The following is a 23,652-nucleotide window of genomic DNA, read 5'->3' on the forward strand; positions in this document are numbered from 1 at the left end:
ATGTGCGATCTCGTCCTATTTTTCTGGTTATATCACCAAAATTTAACACCCCAAATTAGAAGCACCGGATCTCAGAGTTGAAAGAGTTCTCAGAGGCGAATTCAGGGCAGCCCCAATATGGGCCTGCTGTGTTGCTGGGGACAGCGAGGCCTGACCTCACCACGTCCTGAAACAGAACATCCTCCCCGCAGCGCTCGCTTCCTGCCCACCTCACTCCGCCCGCCGCCCCGGCCCGCAGTCAGAGCGAGCCTGAGCCCCCACACAGCAGTCTCGAAACTCAAAGTGACAGCCCACGTCCAGCAGTTCTTTAAACTCTTCTCTTCTATGCCTAGCACGGCAAGGACTCAGTTCTGACACTTCCTGAAAAACTTAATTTTTAAAATTATCTGGTATTATCCGTCAGAGCAACGTGGGCCTAGAAAGCACGGCATTTCTGATCTATTTGGCCATAACTGTCGCCTCAGATTGTGCTGACTTGGAAGACACAAAACATCTCCATTTTTTCATATCCTTTTAGCGCTCTGTTAACATTGCTTCTCCTTTAGCTTCAGAAGACACAACACAGCACACTCAAAAGAACTGGGACATTGATCCTTGATTAACAGACAATTATATTTAACCTGCATTGCTTTTTTCAGTGAGAAGACAAGTGCCAAGCTTTACACACGTGCCCTTTCATTTAAATACCAGAGGAGAATTTGGAAAAAATAAATAAGAAATAAGAAAACCATGAAATATCACCCTAAGCAACATACACACACCTCCGCTTTTCCAACACGGAGCGACGAAGAACAGCCCAGTAAGAGGAAGGCACTGAACTAGCCAGGAAACAGGGCTGGGAAAGAGGACCGCAAGGGGCCAGCGGATGAGGGGCCACGCTCCGCGATTCACAGCTAAGGATGGAGTGAGACAAAGACCTGGCGGCAGCCAGGGGAGAGCTCAAACTTGCGATGCACAAAACTGGCAGCAAAACCAGCTCTGACACGTGGGTGAAGGAGGAGGCGCCCTGCGGCCAAACGTGGCAGTTCCTACAGGGCCAGCCTCCGGCAAGGGGTGCCGCAGCTGTGCAGTCCCAGAGGTGATGCACAGCCTCGAGCAGAAGCAGGAACACCCTCTGGATTCTGCTTCACCAAGGAGGGAGCGGGAACACTGGAGACGGGAAAGCCGTTCCTCCCCAGGATGGGGCTGAGGTCCGCCAGGGGCACGGCGAAGGCTGCCCCTCCGCCCCCGACCTCCCCGGGACAAGGGCAGCTGCACTCCCCCAGCGAGCTGGCGGGCTAGCAGGGACCCCGCGTCGGCCGTCAACTGGCCAGGGGTCTGGGGCTCGGGGCTGTGGGGGGCTTTCAAAAAGAGCATCTCGCACAGGAGCAACCCCACCCCAGCACGTGCCCAGGAAGACTTCCTGCCATTCTAAGACGCCACGGCAGCCACCTCGCCCTCGGCCCGCGGCGGCCACACTGGGGGACAGCCTGGCACCCTAATGGGCAGGCACTCCCACGGATGCCCCACCAGTCCCTCTTACCATACAGGCCGTGCTCCAGATGTCGGCGGGGGTGCTGTAACCGGCTCCGATCAGAACCTCGATGGACCGGTACTGACGAGTCTGGATGTCTTCCGTGAAGTGCTTATGCTGGAAGAGAACACACTGCATTACCCCGGGGGGCACGGACACCACAAAACACAGAGGTCTTCTAAGACGTGGTCAGGACCCACACGTCGGAGGAAGCGAAGTCCACTTACCACCCAGCAAGCATTCCCCAGGTCGGCAATTTTCACTCTGATCTTATCTGCGTTCCGCGGATCCAGGGGATTCACCAGCAGGTCGGCAGCCCGGGTCTTGGCTGGCATGGCAAACAGCAGGCAGTTAGTGTGGGCAGAGCTCTGCGTGCCACGTCTGCAGGCACAGAGCCCCCTGCTCTACACGGCGACCAGCCACCGATCAGCCCTGGAATCCTGTAAGTTGAACTCAACAGAATTTAAAATCCTTGGTCTCCACCTCCAGGAAGTACTTCACAGAAGAGAGGAAACTTGGGCTGCCCGAGACCCTGCAGGCCCTGCCCCGTCCCCTCCTTTCGCTCCTGATTCCGTCACCTCGAGGTCAGCCCAGCTCTGCTCCCCTCGGCATCTTTCCAGCGGCTCCTTGTCCTATCAGAGCCCATTCCCTGACAGACCACATCGAGCTTGCTGGTGCATCACTGCCCGGAACACGAGGGCAGAGGGAATGCTGCCCTGGGTGACCAAGCCCTTCCTAAGGGACACACAGTTCCCCTGGCACCCACAGCTCTCCCCCTCTGCCTCTGCTTGCGCTGAGCACAGAGACCTCAAAAGTTAGATGACGGCTGATCAAGAAATACAGATTAAAGGTGGGGACCGATCCTTCTGGTGGAGCTTTGGACAAGGAATCCTCAGGACAGGGGTCTCCTGAGATGGCCTGGGTCCTAAGGGCAAACCTCTGCGGTCCCTCACAAACTCATCAAGTACTCAGGCCACTCTGCCCCCAGGGTGACCCTCGGGTCTCTCAACAGCAGGCACAGGGCTAGGCTCCACAGGGCTCCCAGCCAGTGGAGGCACCAAGATGCGTGAGACCATGCCTGCAGCGAGCACAGCCAACCAGGGGCCAGCGATGAAGAAAAGAAACTTGGTGAGACGCAGAGAGACGGTGCTGAAGAGAGTCAGCATCTTGATCGGACCTCAAACTGACCTACAAGCTCGAATTTCGGGAAAGGATGAGCTGTCACCATGGCTTCTATTTATTTTAGAAGTAATTCTGAAATGGTATTTACAGACTAAGCAGAAAAGCCTGCTCAAGGCTGAACAGTCAACGCCCTTTTGCTCACTCACAGCTGGGCTCTGCTAACAGACCACACCTCCCCTTGGGACAGCGTGCCGTGGAGCCTCGGTGCTTGGGGAGGCTCCCATGCCCAGCACCCCCAAAGGCAGCAGGGCAGTGAGCAGGGAAGGCACCCAAGAGCGAGGGCACCCACAGACTCCCCAGGAGGGGCCACAGGACACAGAGAGAACTCTGGCCAATGATTTATCCCTCAAGGGCCATCTGTCGGGCTTGTGGATCAACCTGCATGGCCAGGTTCCTTTCTTGCATCTGTCCTATGCCACCTCTCTCTTCATAAGGATGCTGATCCACCAGGGGCCTCAGCAAAGGCCAGGGGTGAGCTGAGGAGAAGGAACACAGGCACTCAGAGAAAGCAGAGACCCACCTGAGGAGGCAAAATGGATGCACTGAACAGGGAATGGGCTGAGAGCAGAGTTCCAGGAGAAACACAGCAGTGTGACCAACGGAGGGACGGGCAGCGCCAGAAAGGGCTCGATGAATCCCTCGGCATTTAACTCAAGAGAGTCAGCAGGCCAGAAAAGGGAATCTGCGGTTTGCAGAACTGGATCCAAAGCTAAGTTTCAATACTGACAAATTTGAAGACTCTGGCAAATGACTTAAAGTCTTTGAGGCTCAGTTCTCAGGCAACGAGGAAGCGAAGAAGAAGGCGACCCTCCCCACCCACCCACGAGAAAGAAGACCAAAGGCAGGAGAGCCGCTGCAGCGTCTGCCTGGCCAGACCCAGGGCCTCCGCTCTGCCCGCAGCCAGCCGGACCACCCTCCGAGGCCGAGGCTCCTAACGGCACAGAGCAGGGGAAGCCGCCCGCTGGGGCCCTTGGCTCCGGACAACTCAGACCAAAGGTCTGACGGAGAAGATAGGGAGCTCCGGGCTCCGACACCTGAGGGCACTCAAGGGGAAGGGGGCTCCGTAATCGCCACCACTCCCACCTGCTGTTGTAAAGACATTTCACAGAGGCTGCGTAAGCCAATCGGGCTGGAGGAAACACTCTGAAAGACACACTGCCACACATCTTCAATATCCCTCATTTATGGTCAATGAATGAAGCCTCTTCAGTGACACGCTGTTGTCCTCCTGGTTCAGGGCTGTAACAGTCCCCAGCTCATGATGCATCCTAGATGACACCGGGGAGTGAGTCTCGAAAAGCTAACTGTACACGAACAGGAGGCAAGTGGAAGAGGAGCTGCCTGGACGTGTGCGCATCGCCTGCCACCCTCAGGAGCTGACAAACACAGGCGGCTCAGCCTCGCTGTGGGCAGGCATCAGGTCGCGCCCCCGGGTGTCGTGCGCGTGGGGACCTACCACAGTTCTTCCTTGCTCTGCTTCTACCGAGGAGGGAACGAAAAGTGGGGAGAGAGGAGGAAGCCTTCACTTCGAGAGCGGCTGGGCCCTTCAGTGACTTCCGATGAGCCGGACTCTGGGTGACAGTGGATTCCTTCCCCGTGAAGCCAGCCTGGAGCCTCGTGAGGCGGCAGCCAGCAGCCTCCAGCGCTGGAACAGCACCTCCACTCAGCGCAGGCATTGGCTGGCCCCAGACCGACTCCTCCGAGGAGAAAAGAGCCTGCCGAGGAGGGACGGATCCTCGCTACATGCGGGAGGCTGAGCACCAGGCCCACGGACACAGCAGAACCAGGAGACTTAACGCCCAAACCTGACCCGTTTCTTCACCAAGTGTTCACTGTGGCCCTTCCACGCGCCAGACGCCGCCTTGGCACTGCGGACAGCGTGAACGGGGCAGACAAGGCTCCCCCAACCACACCCCAAATTAGGAAACGCTCGCGCCGGTCGGGAACGTGGGCGATAAAGTCCATAAGATGAGCGTTCACACACCACGTCAGGTGCTCTATGTGCCATAAAGGAAAACAAAGCACAGAAAGGGGACGGTGGCAGGGGGCGTGTCCAGGGAGCAGCGCTGACCCAGGAGAGGCCTGAGTGGGGGGCGGAGGAGACAGCGTGCGGAGCGCAGCAGGCAGGAGCAAGCTCGCTTTCTGGAAAAAGCTCAGAAGCAGCCAGCGTGGCAGGCGCGGGTGAGCAAGGGGAACTGAGGCACGGAGAGGACTGCAGAGAGGGCTGCTGACTGGGCTGGGCACAGCCTGAGAGCTGCGGAGCGCGGCTTCTGAGCAGAGCCACGCTGGAGACCAGGGTGACTGGGCGCCCTCTAAAGAGCCCTCTGGACCGCCCTCCAGAGAGGGGACTAGTGGAGGTGAGACGAGCATGGAGCCTGTACTGCAGCAGCCGAGGCAAGGACCAACAGTGGCCTGGGCCACTACGAGGTGACAGGAAAGGGACCCCAATGCACCCTGGCACAGGGCTCGTCCTTCAGGTGTGACAAGCCGGGACACGCGATGGCTCTAGCAGCTCATAACCCAAGCGGCCTCCTGCCTCCTCGTCTCCACCTTCAAGGGCCCCCACACCAGCGCGGGGAAAAGCTCACGGCCTCAAGCCCAGCGTGCAAGCTCCGCAGTCTTCTCATCGTGGCCGACCTCTCCTCCGGTCGCCTAGTGTGGGCGCTCTGCTCTAACGAGGAGGGTGTGCACGAACTCTGAACAGAGCTTGTTTCTCTTGCCTCATGCTCACCAATACCAGGTGGCCAATGACCAGCCTGCAGGCCATCCCTGCCATGCAGGAAACCAAACCCCTTCCGTGGAGGTGCCCACGGTGACCAAAAGACCAAGCTGGAAACCAAAACTGAGTGCCTCTAAAAAATGCCTGGATGAGAGGACCCTGTCCCTGCCATGTCCCCAGAATTCAAGGACACTGAAAAGGCCTGCTTGGCAGCAGACTGAGAGCAATGAGAAAAACAGACCTCCCACTGCTTCTTCCTGACTCAACATTCACGCAACAGACAGGGTGCTGGGGATGGGAGTGTGCTGGACAGAACTGGGACTGTGAGTGGACAAAGGGAGGAGGAGAGCACTACAAACGGAGACCACTGGCTTGTTTGCCCGTTATCCTGAGTCGGGTGCTGAGGACACACTGCACTCTCAAAGGGCTTACATCCCAGTGAGAAGAAAGACAATGGAAACGGACAACGAGCAGATGGATAAGAAAAAGATGACAAGTAGGAAAAGACGGGCAAGAGGCCTGAGACCTGCTGAGGACACAGGAGGATCTACATTTGAGCTGTCACCTGACAAAAGAACAGAAGTTTGCCAAAAGGATGGACCATGCAAAAACAGGAGGAAACATCCCATGCAGGAGGAAAAGCACAGAGGTACAGAAGCATGAGCGACCAGGTCATGATCACACAGACGCCCTCTAGCATGTCTCGAAAATAAGCTGGGAACAGGTTCTGCCACACTTGGGATTGCTAAGCTTTTTGACTGTTTACTCCATCAATAAAAATGTTTGGGGGACCGACCCAGTGGCGCAGGAATTAAGTTCGCACGTTCTGCTTCGCTGGCCCGGGGTTCGCCAGTTTGGATCCCGGATGTGGACATGGCACCGCTTGGCAAGCCACGCTGTGGTAGGCGTCCCACATATAAAGTGGAGGAAGATGGGCACAGATGTTAGCTCAGGGCCAGTCTTCCTCCCCAAAAAAGAGGAGGATTGGTGGCAGATGTTAACTCAGGGCTAATCTTCCTCAAAAAAAAAAAAAAAGTTTGAACACTCACCCCAATATATGCGTATTTATAAATTTTACATACTACTGGCTCCTATTTTTATGTCCATCAAAAAACATTAAAAAATTAGTAACCAAAACTGTTTGGAGATATGGCCCACTCCAGCCTGGGACACATGCTTCTAGAAGGCAAGGAAGCAGCTGAGGAAGGAGAGGACTATGTCAGACTTGAGAGCCACCCCCAAGAGGCTCACATGGGCCAGATTTGGGACAGTTCTGATATCAAAGGAAAAAAAGCTATAAATGATTATAACACATAATTCAATGTGTTTTAAAAGAAAAAAGAATCCATGAGTCCATGACAGGAAGGAATGTGTGAGAGACAGCAGGGAGGGTGGCGAGCCAGAAGGAGTGGGGTACCCCGCCCCCGCCCCATCGTGGGCCCTGTGTGTCTCCCCCAGCTGGCTGCTCCTGAGTTACCCCCTTTTATAATAAACCAGTGACCCAGCAAGGAAACTGTCTCCTCGAGTTCTCTGAGCTGCTCTAACAAAATAATTGAACCCGAGGAGTGGGTCACGGGAACCTCCAACCTGTGGCTGCGGGTCAGAAATACAGGTGGTTGGCATATGAGCGGGGGACAGTCTTGGGCGACCGACCCCTGAACCTGGGTGATCTGACGCTATCTCCAAGTATCAGAACTGAGTTAAATGGAGTCAGTTAAATGGTCATTTGGTGACCACAAGCGTCAGAGTAGCATAAGCATCAAGGAGACCCAGAGAGGTGAGTGCTCCCTTAGGTGAGCCTACATTCCACATGAACGCATTTCATAAGTGCCTCCCAACAGACCCCGGTCAGCGCGAAGGGGAGCAGGCGGGGAGTCCGTCCACCACATCCTGTGCACGGTGAGCCACAGCCCACGAGTCACAAGGACGGCTCTGTGCGGCTCCACCCGCTGGAGGGAAAGGGGCTGCAGAATTTCTTAGGCTATTTGCAGGCTGGCTCATCATGACTGGCCATGTATTAAACGCTCTTGTCAGCAGAGGGAGCAGAGGAGGTGTCTGAGCTTTCCCACTGTGGGCCGGAAGGGAAGCCAGCCGTGGTGCCCAGTGTCTGCTTACTCAAGTCCCGAGCATGTCACAGGCAGGGACACGTCATGCGGCATTCACTCTCAAAAGGAGGGGGTGTAAGTCATCAGCACATTTACATCCATGCCGCTTCCTTTAAAATCTCAGTAGCAGAGCCTTATAATCAGGAACAACTATCAAAATAAAAGATGACAAAGGGCAGGTACATGTTTCCTTGAATAGAAACAAAACAGAACAAAAACCAAAACTAAATATAATACTATCAGAGGGAAGGACAAATTATAAATTAAACTACACGTTCTAGAAAGCTACAGGTGTAAGCTGCCAGACTTGGAAGATTTCTGCCAATGTAGATGTCACTGAACAAATATAGAAAGAATGAGAAAAGCTCAGAAATGGGATCAGATATGCAGAGAGCAAGAGAAAGCCCAGCAGCACAGAATATCTTTTGAATTCTATTACTTATTCACGAGTACCAAAGTGTAAAATGAAAACAGTGAATGCATGCACCCGTGGCTTTACCACCTCCAGCCAATTCCCTTCACAGCGTTTGTCAAGCGTGTGACACTTGGGCCACCGAAAGCAGACACTTGATTGGGACGGACACTTACTTTTTGGCAAATCGCCAGTGCTGGAGGCGGAGACCGTCCTGCTTCTGTCACGGGATGGACTGCTCTCCTCGTGCTCGGTCAGTGGGGATCCCTCGGAAAGTGCAGAGCCACAAGCCACAGGTTCTAAGGACCCAGAGAACAACGATGCGGAAAACTCCGGAAACTGTGACTCGGGAATTTTATGTCGTCCATTTGGCAATTCACCATTGAATTGTTCATAGGAGCTGCTATATGTATAATCACTTTCTGCGTTTGGCTCATCAAGGTTATACTCCTCGGGATTCGGGCAATCTTCTTCATCATCGTCTTCATCATCCAACTGCTGTTCCAGTAGGAACGGGCCATTCTCAATATGGCCATTGGTTTTGGGTGATTCTATCCACGTAGGATCTATGTTCGCAAGTTCCTGTTCAACATCATCATCATCTTTCTCGATGTTTTCTTTCTCAGCATCTTCTTTCTCTTCCTGGTCCTCAGCTTCACCTTAAAAAGTTGATGGATTAAGAATTAGAACTCACTACTCTCCTTAGCACAGCGGCACTAGCTACTTCCTCCAACAAGAGACGTTTTCGAATGTGCTTAATTCATGTATCACACAGCAAACACCTCTTGGCTCTCAGGGTAAAATCTTCAGGTTTTCTAAATCTTATCCTTCATTTATTAAATAATTGGCATACTCTTACTAGAAAGTTACTCTAGACAGCTTTTGGAGAAAAATGACTATGGGAGGCCCTCCTCATCCATGGGGGGACACATTCCAAGGCCCCCCTAGTGGACGCCTGAAAACGTGGACAGCACCAAACCCTATATATGCTATGTTTTTCTCCCTGTATATTCATAACTATGATAGAGTTTAATTTATAAATTAGGCATAGCAAGAGATTAATAACAATATTAATCTTTGTTATTGTAATAACAATACTAAAATAGAACAATTATAACAATATACTGTAATAAAAGTTACTGTAGATTTTAGCAACTTCAGTATACAATTTTCTCCTTAAGTCAAGAACTTTCACCTTTTCACATCAAGGAAGCACTTTATGGCTTCTCTTCGGCATATGTGAATTGCCAGCATCACTGTTCTTGTGTTCTGGAGCCAATATTAAGAAACTAAGGGTGACTTGAACACAAGCACTTCGACACCTAGACACTCGATCTGATAACCGAGTTGGCTACTGAGCGACTAACAGGCAGGGCGCGTACACAGCCGGGATACGCTGGAAAAGGGACGATTCACGTCCCAGGCAGGATGGCGCAAGACTTCATAGTGCTACTCAAAATGGCCCGCAAGTTAAAACTTATGAATTGCTTATTTCTGGAATTTTCCATCTAATGTTTTTGGACCATGGTTAACTGTGGGTAACTGAAACCAGAGAAAGTGACCCAGCGGATAAGGGGGCTACTGTATTCATTGCGAGCTGCCATTCCGTCTCTCCCCTCTGCTCTACAATCTTTAGAAAAGGTCTGCGGAAGCATCACTGTTAGGCAAAAGGTTAATTCCAAAACAGAGGACAATTATTAGCATGAGAGAGACATGGTGTTTCTCAGACATTTTCCACTTTTTAAAAAATTATTTTGAAATATTAACATATTTCTGGCGCACACTTTACAAATGAACTGCCAGACTATTCCTCCCGAAAAAGGAGGTGCAGGGAATCACCGTCACGTCTGAGGCAGCAGCAAGTCACGCTCTGTGACGACTTGGCGGGAGCCCACTAACGTCGCTCCCAGGACCCCCAGGCAGCCCGGCCTCCAGGTGTCACTGACCATTGTCGTTCGTAGCCTCTGCCTCGGCGGCCTCCTCCAGCTCTGCTGTTTTCAGTTTCATCTCTGGGCGGTCTTCATCGTCTTGCTCATTGGAAGGTACAGCTGATGTGACGTTTTCTTCTATTATTTTCCTTTCGGCTTCTCGCTCCAATTCCTCTATTTCCTGCAGACGCTTTTCCAGTAACTCGGCCTGCCTTTTCTGCTTCTTTTTCAGTTTTTTCTTTTTGTTTTTAGATATTTTTCCTATCTACACGTTAAGAAAATACAGGTCAGTTTGCTTCTTTTTAAAGCACTAAGCAACAGTATCAGTGCTGGCAGCAGGACAAACACCAACAAGTCCTGCCTTTTCAGGTCACATTCGATTAAGATTACCCGCCCAGACATGAGCTCCACCTCATGGTTAGGGCTACAGTAAAGCCAGCAAAAAGACAGCATTGCTAAAATCCAGGAATGGGAGTCCAACTAGGTCCCGCCCTCAGAGGGATACGCTAAACCCACTGAGTCTTTTTCATTTAAACTCTCAGAAGAACTAAAGAGGCTGAGATGCTCTTGCCTTTGAACAAGAGGCACCGCTGGCAAGTTTCATCTGCTGCTGCCTGTATCAACGTCCTCTCCTCACTGTCTCACCCAACTGTCTGCCGAAAACGAACAGTCTACCAAACCAGGTCTATTTCCTCCCTTGTTGGTCGACAGCTCTGTTTGGGTGTGGGTCTCACACAGTGAGCTGTTATCAACAGCCAAGGCTGCGTGAACTGTAAAAACATGAGCATATGAAGTTAATGAAAAAAGGAAAAGCCAGGTTTCAGTCTGCCTCCAGTCTTGGCCATGTGACTCGGAAAGTCCTGGCAGTGAGGCCTCCAGGCTCTCAGAGAATCGATAATCCAAACAAGCCGCTCCGGCCCCACAGAGCTGTGGGAACGATGGGCACCTCGGCAGGCCAGGTGGCGTCGTCATCACGACGGCCTCTCGTTCCAGGACTTCCACTCAAACTGAGGCTGGTGGCAGCACTTGGACCTTCTGCACATTTCTTTTCAAAGGCTTTTGGTTCACAAAGCTCTCTCAAAATCTGCAGGTGACCCATGGCTCCGTCCTCTCCTGGGAGCGAGCCAGGCTGAGGACGCCGGGGCGGGAGCTAATTCTGAGCAGCTGGTTTCACTGGGTCAGACTTAGGGTTTTGGCAGGACCACAAAATAAATAATACTACTGGCTGGGAAAAAATCAGAACAGCAGCTTCCGAAAAACATGTAACTTGGAGGCCAATGAGGAAGAATGTAAAGTGTTTCTGGAATAACCACACCTCAAACTCTCTCTCACTTCACGTCTCTTCAGGTTCGGCCAACAGCCAGGAAACGAAGGACATGAGGAAACGAAGCTCCAACTTGCAGTGGCCCCAATTACCCCACCTCTAAAATCACTTCAACTGATCAAACAGGAGGTCTTATAGTCAAGGATCCACGGCATTGATCAACATGCCCGTCTTGTCCTCCACATTAATACACATCAGAACATCAGTGACTGAGAAGAAAACAAAAAACGTACAACCAATTCCCCCCAAAAACCGTTAAATGACAAACTGTTGCAGAAAGAAACAGAAACTAACGTTACAGTTTGAAAAGCTCACTAATGAACAGTCACTTTTGACATGAAGGTGAAGTAGACGTGTAAGTACTTACAGGTTTTTGCTGTGGAGCCGTACTCACTAAAACAAAACGAAACAAAATGACGGTTTAGAGGAAAATTGACACACATCTTTATGTAGGTAATTTGAATTGTAAAATGAAATAATTATTGCCCTTTAACGGCTATCCAACTTCAACAAGTGTTAAATATCAGAGCTTCTTAATCATAGAGATCTAAAGAAAGTTGATCCAACTCAAATGATTGGCTCTTAAAAGGCACAGCAGTAACTGTTCAATATGGAGCCATTTCTCTTATTTGTCTAAAATTGTCCATTCATTTCAAACACAGTCAATCCCAAAGCCCTGACTGATAAGAAAATGAAGAGGAATTCACAAATGCCAAACTAAATTTGTTTTACAGACAATGAAATGAACGGTTCAGATTGGAAGATGTACATCTATGTTTGAAAACTATTTGGCCAGTTTTGCAACCAAAGTAAATCAAATAATGCAGCAACTGTTCTAGAAATCAAATGACCAGAACCTGCCGGCAGCAAACGCTTGACCGACTAAGGTCCCACGATATAAAACACCACCACCCTGACGGGAGAAAACCAGGTCGGGGCGGGGAATGAAACCAGAAATAACTACACACGAGGCTGATACTCGGGTCCCTTGGTCTTCTTGCCCCGCCCTTGGGTCTTTTGTGACTCATTCCAAATCGTCAGTCAGACTCAGACTGATGTAGCTACGCTCACTGGGAACTAGGCGGCCCTCCAGTAAGCCTGAAACTGGAAAAAAATTCTGATGCCTGCAGGTCGCCCATGAAACCTACTGCTACATGACCTTGTGCAGAGAAGTGGCAACAAAACAAAATGTCCCACTGTAGATGCAGCAGCAGCTAAGAATCTAAATGACCTTTCAAGGGAGGACAAAGGTAAGTAATTCAAACAGCAAGGTATAATTTAACTGGCGCATCTTCCTTCTCAAGAGAAAAATCTAGTTCTTTCTAGGAATCAGGTTCTTACAGAAGTTCCTAATATGGACACGTCTGACTCAACCGCCTTCGATGTGCCACTGTGCAGGCTCTCAATGTCCCCGAACAGACCGAGACGAAGCTGGCTCAGCTCCTCACCTGCAGACCCCGAGGGAGGGGGAGCGCCCGCCTTCTGCCACTCGGTGGCCTCAGCTGCCATTCTTCTCACATATGCGCCATCCACGCACATCAAGATGTTCTCCGGCTTTATGTCAGTGTGAATGATCTTGCACTTACTGTGCAGGTAATCTAAGCCCTGAAGGACCTGGGCACAGAAAATCAAGAGAGTTATTAATACCTTTATTATTCAACATTTATTTGGAAAACAGGTAATATTATCACAAGGTGCAACACTCAAAAGACACAAAAGGGTATTTAGTAAAAATCGACCTCTCGCCCTGGCCCCCAAGGGAACACAGCTCTTTCCCATAGGCAGCAGATGTGTATCATTCTGGTGGCAATTTATGCTGGTGGAAGCAAGTGCACCTATATATATATATATATACTTTTTAATAACAGCTTTATTGAGATCTAATTTACAGACCGTACAATTCACTCTTTTAAGTGTGGAACTCAATGGTATTTAGATGTGCAACCATCGCCACCATCTAATTTAGAACACTTCGTCACTCACAAAAGAAACATTAACAGTCGCTCTCCATCTCCTCGCAACTCCTCCAGCCCTAAGAAACCACTAATCTAACTTTCTCTATAGATTTGCCGATTCTGGACATTTTATATAAATGCAATCATACCCAGCGGTCTTCTGTAACTGGCATAATGTCTTCAAGGTTCATTCATGTGTAGCATGTGTCAATACTTCATTTCTTTTAACTGCCAAATAATGTTCCGTGGGATATACACGTTTTATTTGGCCATTCCCTTGATGAACATTTGGGTTTTTTCCACTTTGGGACTATTATAAATAATATTTCCATGAACATTCATGCACAAGTTTTTGTGTGGACATATGTTTTTACTTTTCTTGAGTATATACCCGGGAGTGCCATTGTTGGGTCATACGGTTTATGTTTAGCTTTTTGATGAATTGCTAAACCATTTAAGATGAGTGGCAGCACTGTTTCACCCTCCCACTAGCGATGGATGAGGGTTCCAATTTCTTCATCATGGCCAACACTTGATGTTATCTGTCTGTTTTATTTTAGTCACCCTAGCGGGTATGAAGCGTGTATGTCATTGCTCTGCATTTCCACGATGGCTAATGATGTGCACACATTTTTCATACCGCAGGAGATGAGGGCTAAACAGCCCTGGTACCCAGCTAACACCACAGCACTGAGCTACAAGGACACTGCTGAAGCAAACAGTCACATAATCACCGCAGGTATCAGGAAAAACGGAGAACACCCCGGAACAGACAGAGTGCTGGGATCTAAATAAAAGGCCAATTAGAGAGGAAAGCTTTCAATTCTTTCCATAAACAGAAATTATTTTTAAAATACAGATGTTCCCATACATTAGAAATTCCACATGCTTAATAAATATTAGCATTTAAACATTTTAAGTCATTTATGGGTCTTGCCCACAATAGACAAAGAAGTGGGAGAAAGACAAGCAGAAGATACATAACATCACCCAGCTCTGGAAAGTTCTCAGTAAACCGGATGCACCTGTCCACCTTGAGTATCTGGCGAAACCACCTCAGCAAATGACACAGCGTCAGCAAGTGAGGGGACAGAGGTTCCAGAGGGAAATGAAAACAGGAAGACCTGTCTCTTACACAGGATGGAAATCCCTACACTCATCTAAAATAACTTTCCTAGGAAGGCTTTTTACACGACTTCACTGAGCACACATCAGCTGACCCCAGGTGTGTGATATGCAGCATATAATGAAGTCCCCCGTCCGCACGGGGCTTATATCGTCCTCACGTCCTCATTTACTGTCTCAAGCCAAGGGAGGTAAAGAATTGCCCAAAAAGAAACGAAGCCAAACCATGGGCACAGCAAACACGATTTAAAATGCTGACAGTTCCTAGTAAGTACCAGTAAAATGGACAGATATAGAATAAGACAAGGAAAAACTTTTGACTTTTTACCTTAGAATATTTAATGTTTTAGATAATACTGGAATAAGAATATGTTTAAATTATGTTTAAAATACCAAAGGACCAATGGTAAGAAAGATATCATTATATATTTCCATAAAGAATAAGATTATAATCCTGAAGGGAACACAGTCCAATGGCCTGTAGGTTATACACTGACATCCATGCATTTTCTTTGTGCAAACTGAAATAACATGTTGAGTTTTTATATCTGAGTAACAAGAAAGAGCCTGAGAAGTACAAGAAACTAAAAGACAGGCACACTGATGATTTCCAGCCTATAAAGGTCAAAGAAACAAGATCTGAGAAACTTTGAAGAGTTTCAAATTTATTCCAATAAAATTTCAATTATCAAATATTAACTCAAAGTAAATGTCAAGCATCTTTCCTAAAAGATCTTTTCAACACCATCTCATGCCCAAGTCACCCCCATTGTCCCACCTGAGCTCCTTCGTAGTTCTGAGGCTGTTTCACTGCGTGCGGGCCTACACAGGTAAGAGTTAACCAGCTTCAGCATCCAAAGGTGTACCGAGTGCCCAAAGGCAACGAGGCACTCGACACCATCAACGTGCTCTCAGCAAGAACTGAAGGTCCCAGATTTTTAAAATATTAGCTATTGCACTCAACTGGGTTAACTTTCCTTATGAAGCGCAGCTTATAACGTCTGAGAATGAACACAAGGAACAGACTTCACCACTGGGACAAATTAAGTAAGTTAATTAAGATGATGCAAATCATTAAAGGAAAGTAAACAGTTACGAGACGCAGCACGGCGCGCTGTTAAATTACGACCTTGGGAGTCACAGGCTCCTAAACTGCCGCTCCATCATCCACTTGCTGGCGAGGCACCGACGCTGCCTGAGCCTCCACCTTCTCATCTGAAAACGAGGGGAAGTATCTCTATTCGAAATTCGGGAAGGATCAGAGACTCAAAATAAGTGGTAGAATCAGAAGACATGTACTGATCCTGACGAAATGACTGTACCTTTGCCAAGTCACTCATCAAACTTCTCGGGGTCCCATTTCTCCCGCTCTAATAGGAATGGGCTCTACCCGCTAACTTCTGCAGTACATTCCAGCAACAAAACTCTGATTCCATAATTTCTTTTAATTCCAGACTACTATTCTTTAAAAAAATCTTTAGCTGTAAGATAAGAAGAATGGTTTTATTTTCAAAAATATCATTCCTGCTCTCAGCCAGTGAAGCTGAAAGCAATAAAGCACCGCAGAATCCAGACTCAAACAAGAATGCTGAGCAATCTTTCAACCATTTACGGAGAATAACTATGACGCTGCAAAAAAATAAAAATCAACAAATCAAGTTTCATGTCCAAGGAGAGCTCTCCTCTTGCAAATTCTGAAAAACAGAGTCCAAAGGAGCCTTCGCTAATCTCCCCTCTGCGGCCTTCATTGCTCAAACGAGCACGTCTCTCTCGCCTAAGACGCACCCGCCTCATCGGCAGGAGGCAGCAGAGGCCCTCACCGCCGCCTGCTCCCATCCACAGCTGCCATGGAAGCGGTGCTCAGCCCACCTGGGTGGGCCAGGGCCGGCCTGCACCCCCCGATGGGCCGCGTGCACCTGCTGGAGCGGGCCACTTCCCTCCCAGGGTGGCAGAAGGCAGAGCCCAGGGCGGGGGCGGGAAGCCCTGCATCTGGTCAGGAACTCACAGCCACAGCTCCGAGCAAGTCCCTCCCCTTCCCTGACCTCAGCTCAGCCGTCCAATTCGGGGCTGGGTGCAGGTGGTCTCTGAGGGTCTTCCCACGCACTACGGACCGCACCAGAGACCGTCAGTCACTTGTGTTTGCGCACAAGCCAGCTCCCCTCCACAGCGCCTCGCTAAAATAGGTCCTGTTATCCTGCAGACAGAAGAGGAGGAATCCTTGCAGATACAGAAGTTAAGAGCAATGCAGAGACTTCTCTAGAAGGCATGCCCAGCCCTGCTCACGCTTCCCCCAAATTCTAAACTGCAAAGAGAGACAGAAAGAGAGCAACTTTCCAAAGCATTTTCTGACCCTGGGCACAACGTGGGGCCTTTCTTCCCACCCCGACCAGGCTGAGGACACGAGGCCAGGAGACCTGGCCTGCCTCTCACTCCACAGTAAGGTGTTGCTAATGCTGCACCAGGAGAGGCCCCAGTGGCAGCCGGATGGACAAGTGGGCCAGGGGCCCCAAGCAGGAGCCCTTCCCCGGATGCCAACTCCTCATGGGTGTGCAGGAAACACCAGTGGGGCTCTCCTGAAGCCGAGAAATGGTTCCCCAGGGAAGCTCCAGCTCCCCCTGGATTTTTCTGCCTCCCTGAGACAGACATGAGGCAAGTCCTACCAACTGCTTCTTTTTTTTTTTAATTTGTTTTTTTTCTACCAACTGCTTCTGACACGCGTGATGTCAACCTGCATGGAGAGGGCTGGAGACGCCTGCCACGATGGAAGAGGACAACAACGAGACGCCCTGGACAGGGGACCCAGCAGACGCAGGCCTGATCCACTTCCTCAAATACCCGACTACTGTCCTATCAACATGGACGAGCGAGAATCAACGAGGAAACCTGGCAGCTGGGCTGCTGAACGAGGGCAGGACGCAGACAAGGCCACACGCCCAGCACAAGAGCGCACAGGAGCAAGGAGGCGGAGAGAGAGCCTCACTCACTCCCCTGAAAGGGGCGAGTCCCCCATCTTTCTGAGCTGAGGACCAACATTCTGAGGGATCCCAGGTTAGCACAGAATCAGACATACTACTACTCGGAACAAATCCAAAAGATAAACACGTTCACCAACTTAAAATCAATCTCCTGGTCCAAAAGTGAACAATACTGGCTCGATCCTAATCAACGAGGAGCAGTGAAGTAATTAAAACGGTAAATAAATACTAAGTATAGACAAAATCAGTCAGTGATAACAGGCGAGCCAGCCTGCCCAGCAGGGCCACGCCTCCCAGGCCCACGGGGGCCATGGCCCCAAAGAAGGTGGGTTTGGAAAAGCACTGCATTCTGAGTCCCCTTAGCTTACACATTGCAGCACGTATTACCAATGACAAATGACCTCTTAAATAAAATCTACTGGCTGTACTTTTAAACAATCTAACTGCCAGCTCTACCATTAAGGCAAAATAAAACGAGTTACCACAAACAGAGACACGATGCACACGTCTCATACAGACAGGCCACAACCTAACATGCTCCCAAATCCTCCTGCGGACACTTCACCCCACCCCACAATGAGAGCAGGGATCCTGGAGTCGCGTCACCTGGATTCAAATACTGCTTTCCCCACAGTAGCTGAGGGGCCTGCAGAAGATTCTCGCCCTCTCTGCGCGACGCCTTCTGCAGAGATGGCATCTCTGGCCTCCTAAGGTTGTGGTGAAGACCAGGTGGCATGATACAAATAAGGCACCTAAAACCATGAACACCTGTAAAACGTGCGCCCCAGCGAGGGCCTGAGAGAGCAGAACGAGTGTTAGTGACAATCGCAATGACAGGAAAGAGTAACAATAACTTAAAAATCCAGGGCTACAGGCTCCAACTGCCACTTTCTCCAGTCCTGTAGCAGAGTCACCCAGATCGGGGCCTTGCCCTTTCCAAGCTCCACGTGATGGAAGCAGCCACTTCTCTGCAAGGTTTCTGGAAAGGGCAATAAATTAAACCACAAAGTTTCGAGAAGCAAAATGTCAGCTACCCTTTCAATGGCCTAAGAAAGTCAAAGCCACGTTTAAAGAACGCCGCGGTGTGGAAACACCCATCACCTGTGGGCTATCTTTAACGCACCGCGAACAAGCAGTGCCAACACGGGTGCCCTCTCTCCTCTCAGATTTAGAAATAAGAGCTAGACATAAAACAGACCTCAGGAAAGCTGCTTCAAAGAGAAAAGAGAAAGGAAAGCTGAGGGCCGAACAGACAACCACAGACGCCACCCGTGAGGCCAGAGCAGCAGCCCGAGAGGAGGCTGCCCACGCCGTCCTCCCACCACCGTCAGAGGCCACCAGGAGGGCCCCCTGACCCCACACGAGGACACCACGGCCAAATGAGGACAGCCAAGAACCGCCCAGAGGACCGACACTCGGGGAGTGGAAACGCTGAGCAAGCCATTGAGTCAGTTGTGTCATTACTTTTAGGGAATAAGTAAGTGGCAACGTTCATCTATGAGCTTGTCAAATCACAGACAGGTCAGCCCTTTTGTACAGAACAAGAGGAACACACGTCTGCTCTTTCATTTCAGAAAAGACACCTATTGAAAACGTTTCTTGGGGCCGGCCTGGTGGCGCAGCGGTTAAGTTCGCATGTTCCGCTTCTCAGCGGCCCGGGGCTCACCGGTTCAGATGCAGGGTGCGGACATGGCACCACTTGGCCAGCCATGCAGAGGTGGCGTCCCACATATAAACTAGAGGAAGATGGGCACAGATGTTAGCTCAGGGCCAGTCGTCCTCAGCAAAAAGAGGAAGATTGGTGACAGATGTTAGCTCAGGGCTAATCTTCCTCAAAAAAAAAAAAAAAGTTTCTTGACCACATATGACATGAAGCAAGCTACATAGAGATGTGGAACTCCCAACACATGGTCCGTAACTCTGAGGTGCTCACAACGCAGCTGGGGAGAGACCACGACTACTTCGTGCTGGTCACTATGCGGGACTCTTTACCAGGAGTCTCTCAGTATTAATCTCTAAAATAAAGCCACAAATTACATATTACCATCCCCATTTCACAAATGCGGGAATAGATTCACAGCAGTTAAGTAATTCGATCGGGGTCACAAAATACTAAGTGCCAAAGTTAGAATTTGAAACTAAGCCTACCACCAAGGCACATACCCGCTGGACTTTCCCCTGTTCCAGGGGTTCTCACTGAGAAGGAATTTCGCCTCCTTGGGGACATGTGACAAGTTCAGAGACGTTTTTAATTGTCCTATGGGGGGGCGGTGACTGATACAGGCCACCTAGTGGGAAGAGGCCAGGGATGCTGCTAAACATCCTACAATGCACAGCACAGGCCCCTACAGTGAAGAGGAACCAGCCTCAAAGGCCACCAGTTCAGGGTTGAGAAGCTTCGGCCCCCACTGTGTGACCCTGCAGTCTTCAGGAAGGACCAGATGCAGGCTGCGGGCACCAAGGAGGGAAGGAACACCACTCTGAACGGGGAAGCACCGGAAGCCTCTGCCACACAGGTGGGATTTTGGCTGAATCTTTAAAAGCACGGGTAGAAAAGAAAGGATGGTATTTTCAGCATCTAGGACAAAAGAAATGATCAGACGTGAAGCTAAAAATGGCAAGGCATGGATTTTCTCTAAAATACCTACAAAATGAAACTAGTAAAGGGGCTGGCCCCCGTGGCCTAGTGGTTAAGTTTGGCACGCTCTGCTTTGGTGGCCTAGGTTTGGTTCCCAGGCACAGACCTACACCATTCATTGGCAGCCATGCTGTGGCAGCGTCCCACATACAAAATAGAGGAAGACTGGCACAGATGTCAGCTCAGGGCGAATCTTCCCCAAGCAAAAAATTAAAAACTAAAAACGAAACTAGTAAAAATTTATGAATAAAAATTTTGGTAAATCAGCATGTATTTATAAATGCTTGGGACGTTAGTGAATATTCATAAGAAAATGGTTGATTCCAGGAGGGAAACTGGGTACGAGAAGGACACACATTTTAGAATATTTAGGCATATTACCTATTTAAAAGATTAATTAATGGGGAAAATTTACCTGCCAGGTAACAGGAGCTGACTGAGGGTTCATAAGGGGAAATGTGCACTGACCTCAGATGGCAGAGGACCCTCACCAGGGTCACAGGAGGACGAGCGGTCCAGCTTTACTGGACAGGCCGAGTGCAATTTCAAAGGCAGGACGGGCTGCTTGGCAAAATGGTAAAGGTGTGAGCTCCGAAGCCTGATGATCTGGGTTTGAATTCCTGCTCCACCACTTACTAATTTTTAAGTTACTTCCTGATGAGGGGCAAGTTACTGAAGCTCTTTGTGCCTCAGCTCCTCTTCCATAAAATTGGGAGAGTAAAAATACCCATTTTCAGAGAGTTATTGTGAGGATTCAGAGAACTAAAATTTGCAAAGTACTCAGAACTGTGCCTGGTGCATAGTAGACAGTGAATGAATATTTATAATTATTAAGAGTAGGATCCCTTGGGCCAGCCCGGTGGCACAGCAGTTAAGTTCGCATGTTCCACTTGGGTGGCCCGGAGTTCGCTGGTTCGGATCCCGGGTGCAGACCTTACACTGCTTGTCAAGCCATGCTGTGGCAGGTGCCCCACATATTAAGTAGAGGAAGATGGGCAGAGGTGTTTGCTCAGGGCTGGTCTTCCTCAGCAAAAAGAGGAGGATTGGCGGCAGATGTTACCTCAGGGCTAATCTTCCTCAAAATAAAAAAAAAAAAGAGGAGGATCCCTTTACATCTTAACAAAAGGAAGGTACATCATTCTCCTTTTTTTCATGATGAAATTATGGCTTAAGAAGGCTAAGTAACTTGGCCAAAGTCCTTAGCTGGAGTAGGGTATATTTGACACCAAAACCCAAGCCCTTTACTCCATATATTGCTTCATGGAAGCCAACGATAAGCCTTAGACAACAGGCAATGGAAATCCACTACAAGTTTCTAAATGGGGAATATGAATGATTAAAGGAAGTTTTACTTAGGAAGGCAACTGCCACCGGAAAGGAGAGTAACCTGGAATAGGGAAGTGGAATAAGATGAGCCGGACCCCCGGAGAGCAGAGAGAAGCCTGTGAAAGGGTGGAGGAGGCAGGGCCTGAACTGAGGATGGTGGTGCCGGAAATGGAAAGGACATCAAGAGTAAAAGGCACAGCACAGGAGGGATAGACGGTGAGGTGACCAGCGAGCAGAGCAAGTGACACAGCAACAGGGACGACTGAAAGGCCTCGAGCTCCCTGACTTGGAAGGCGGAGGCCACACGGTGAGAGTGTCCGAAGGCCGCCTGCCTCGTCTGCTCTGGGACGTGATGTGACCCTGCAGCTACATCAGTAACGGATCTTTCCAGTGCGCCCTGGGAGTCTGAACACGGAACCCGTGGCTGAAGCAAAGGCAAGGAAGGGAAATTCAGGGAAGCAGATTATTTACTGGGATATACAACAATTTACTACTTTGAAAGTTACAAGTTTAGGCGAAAAAATCCAGATTCCAGGATAATATTTTTCTTAAATAAAACTAAAGATGCGTTCACACGAAAGCAAAACAAAACTTCTAACACTGCCTACAAGAACTAAGTGTAAACCACATAAAAACCAACTTTCATCTTGAAATTTTTCTAGACCAACGAAACAGTACAAGGGCTCTCAGTCTCCAGAGCACAGGGCACCTGAGCTGCAGTGAGCAGGACACATCCATTAAATCGCTTGTTCACGCAGCACGCATGCGTTCAAGCTCCATGAAGCTGCAAGAACTTCGTCCTTAGAGGGACAGGCTCTTCCACTTGCTAAGAAAGGCTAGATTTTGTTTTTCCATTGTGGCATTCACAGTAAACGTCGACGGTTCAACTGCCAATTCACCTTCCTACACGGCCAAGCCCGAGTGTGGAGACATGACAGTCCCCTATGGCAACAGCAGACGTCTTGGAAGACGCCGGGCCCAAGGGAATGACAGAACCTGGGTGAAATACATGCAGGCTGATATTTCTGAAATTATTTACTTTTTGTTAGAATATATAAATCTTTCAATATTTTCAGGATTTATCAGAGATAACTAAGAAATTTTTTTAGCCTTTTAACAAGATGAGTTTTTTTAGAGTTTCAAGTTGCCGCTAACAGTTGTAAATACCAATGTGTCATTTGGGGATCAAATAACTTCAATTAACTTATGCAGTAATTTTCCCCCTCACTTAGCACATATCTTCTTCTACATCAAAGAAAAATTATCGTTTTTCACTTGAGATATTAGTCATGTTAAAGTAATGGATTAAAATGCTACTATCCAAAGTCTCGAAGGGAACAGATGTATTATTAGACAAACGCCAGCCACAAATCTACAGTGGGCAGGTATGTGGGTCTAACGTTCCAGCATGTGTAAGGAGAGTGTCCACCGCGCAGGCCATGCAGAGAGCCGGCCTGTCCAGCCCTCTCCTCAAACACCACCTACAGCTTTAGAAACCAGGCTGCCGAGCTACAGCACAGAAAGACAAACATACACCAAGAGATGTACGCGGGCCGACCAAACAGAGCTACCTAGACACAATTTCAGAAGCAAAACCCACGATGCTTTTACTAAACAAATGTAAGCTTCAAAATTTTTATAAAAAGGGTTTAAAATCTACTTATACGCATGTATGCAAATCTTTTTATGCACCCACCTCCTGAATTCACAAGTCTTCAATTGTGCATCGTTCCCTGATTCTTTTCCTACTTAAGAATTCTGGACCAAAGACTGTATTTCAGGCCTGGAGCCCTGGGCAGGCCCAGCTCAAGCTCCTGGAGGCAAGGGAGGGGCTCCAGACACCTAGTTGTCTTCTCAAGCAAATACTTACTCTGCAGAATTATGCCCAGTAATTATCCAGTGTATCAGAGAGGGAATCCAGCATAAGTCACATCTGCAACTTTGCTAATTGAGGCGGTTGGGGCAATGGGGATCCAGACGGATACATTCCACCCAGAAAACTGCATCTGGTGACATTTCTAAGTAGGAGGAGATCTTCCATATGTGTACACTCTCATTCTATAAATATTTGCTGGAGCAGCATCACCAAATCAGACCCTAGCTATAGGTTTTCTTTTGTCAAGCTAACTAAACAAAGTACAAATCTAACACAGTTTCAAAACACAATACTCCCTGAATAACTTAAACATTTCTTCAGTTCTCTCTCATTTACACTCCATCCAAAGATACTCAGAAATAGCAAATAGACACAATAAATTATCTATGTCTTATGAATCATTTTCTAACGAATTCATTATTTTCTAAGGAACTAAGTGGGACATTTTCTGGTAATGATATTGGATAAAATAATTTCTCATCATACCATATCACTTACCTTAGAAAAGATCAAGACACCAAAAGAAATGTATGCCTCACGTTTACACATCACTCCCTTTACACAACAGAAAGGC

At 48.9% G+C, this 23,652-nt stretch overlaps 1 protein-coding gene across 49 annotated transcripts in view; it reads right to left on the minus strand.

Moving 5' to 3' along the window:
• The window catches only part of SRPK2 (SRSF protein kinase 2), a 228,849-nt gene that overhangs the window by 15,595 nt on the left and 189,602 nt on the right, over positions 1 to 23,652 (minus strand). For all 49 annotated transcript variants that reach the window (XM_070265410.1, XM_070265399.1, XM_070265387.1 and 46 more), the window contains 6 exons: positions 12,632 to 12,797; positions 11,551 to 11,576; positions 9,878 to 10,124; positions 8,108 to 8,590; positions 1,741 to 1,841; positions 1,523 to 1,630 (listed from right to left, as the gene is read on the minus strand). In XM_070265410.1, the coding sequence (XP_070121511.1) occupies positions 1,523 to 1,630; positions 1,741 to 1,841; positions 8,108 to 8,590; positions 9,878 to 10,124; positions 11,551 to 11,576; positions 12,632 to 12,797 (1,131 nt within the window). The remainder of the gene's footprint in view (positions 1 to 1,522; positions 1,631 to 1,740; positions 1,842 to 8,107; positions 8,591 to 9,877; positions 10,125 to 11,550; positions 11,577 to 12,631; positions 12,798 to 23,652) is intronic.

The sequence above is a fragment of the Equus caballus genome, chromosome 4 (assembly GCF_041296265.1).
Source record: "Equus caballus isolate H_3958 breed thoroughbred chromosome 4, TB-T2T, whole genome shotgun sequence".
In the NCBI taxonomy this organism is placed as follows: domain Eukaryota; kingdom Metazoa; phylum Chordata; class Mammalia; order Perissodactyla; family Equidae; genus Equus; species Equus caballus.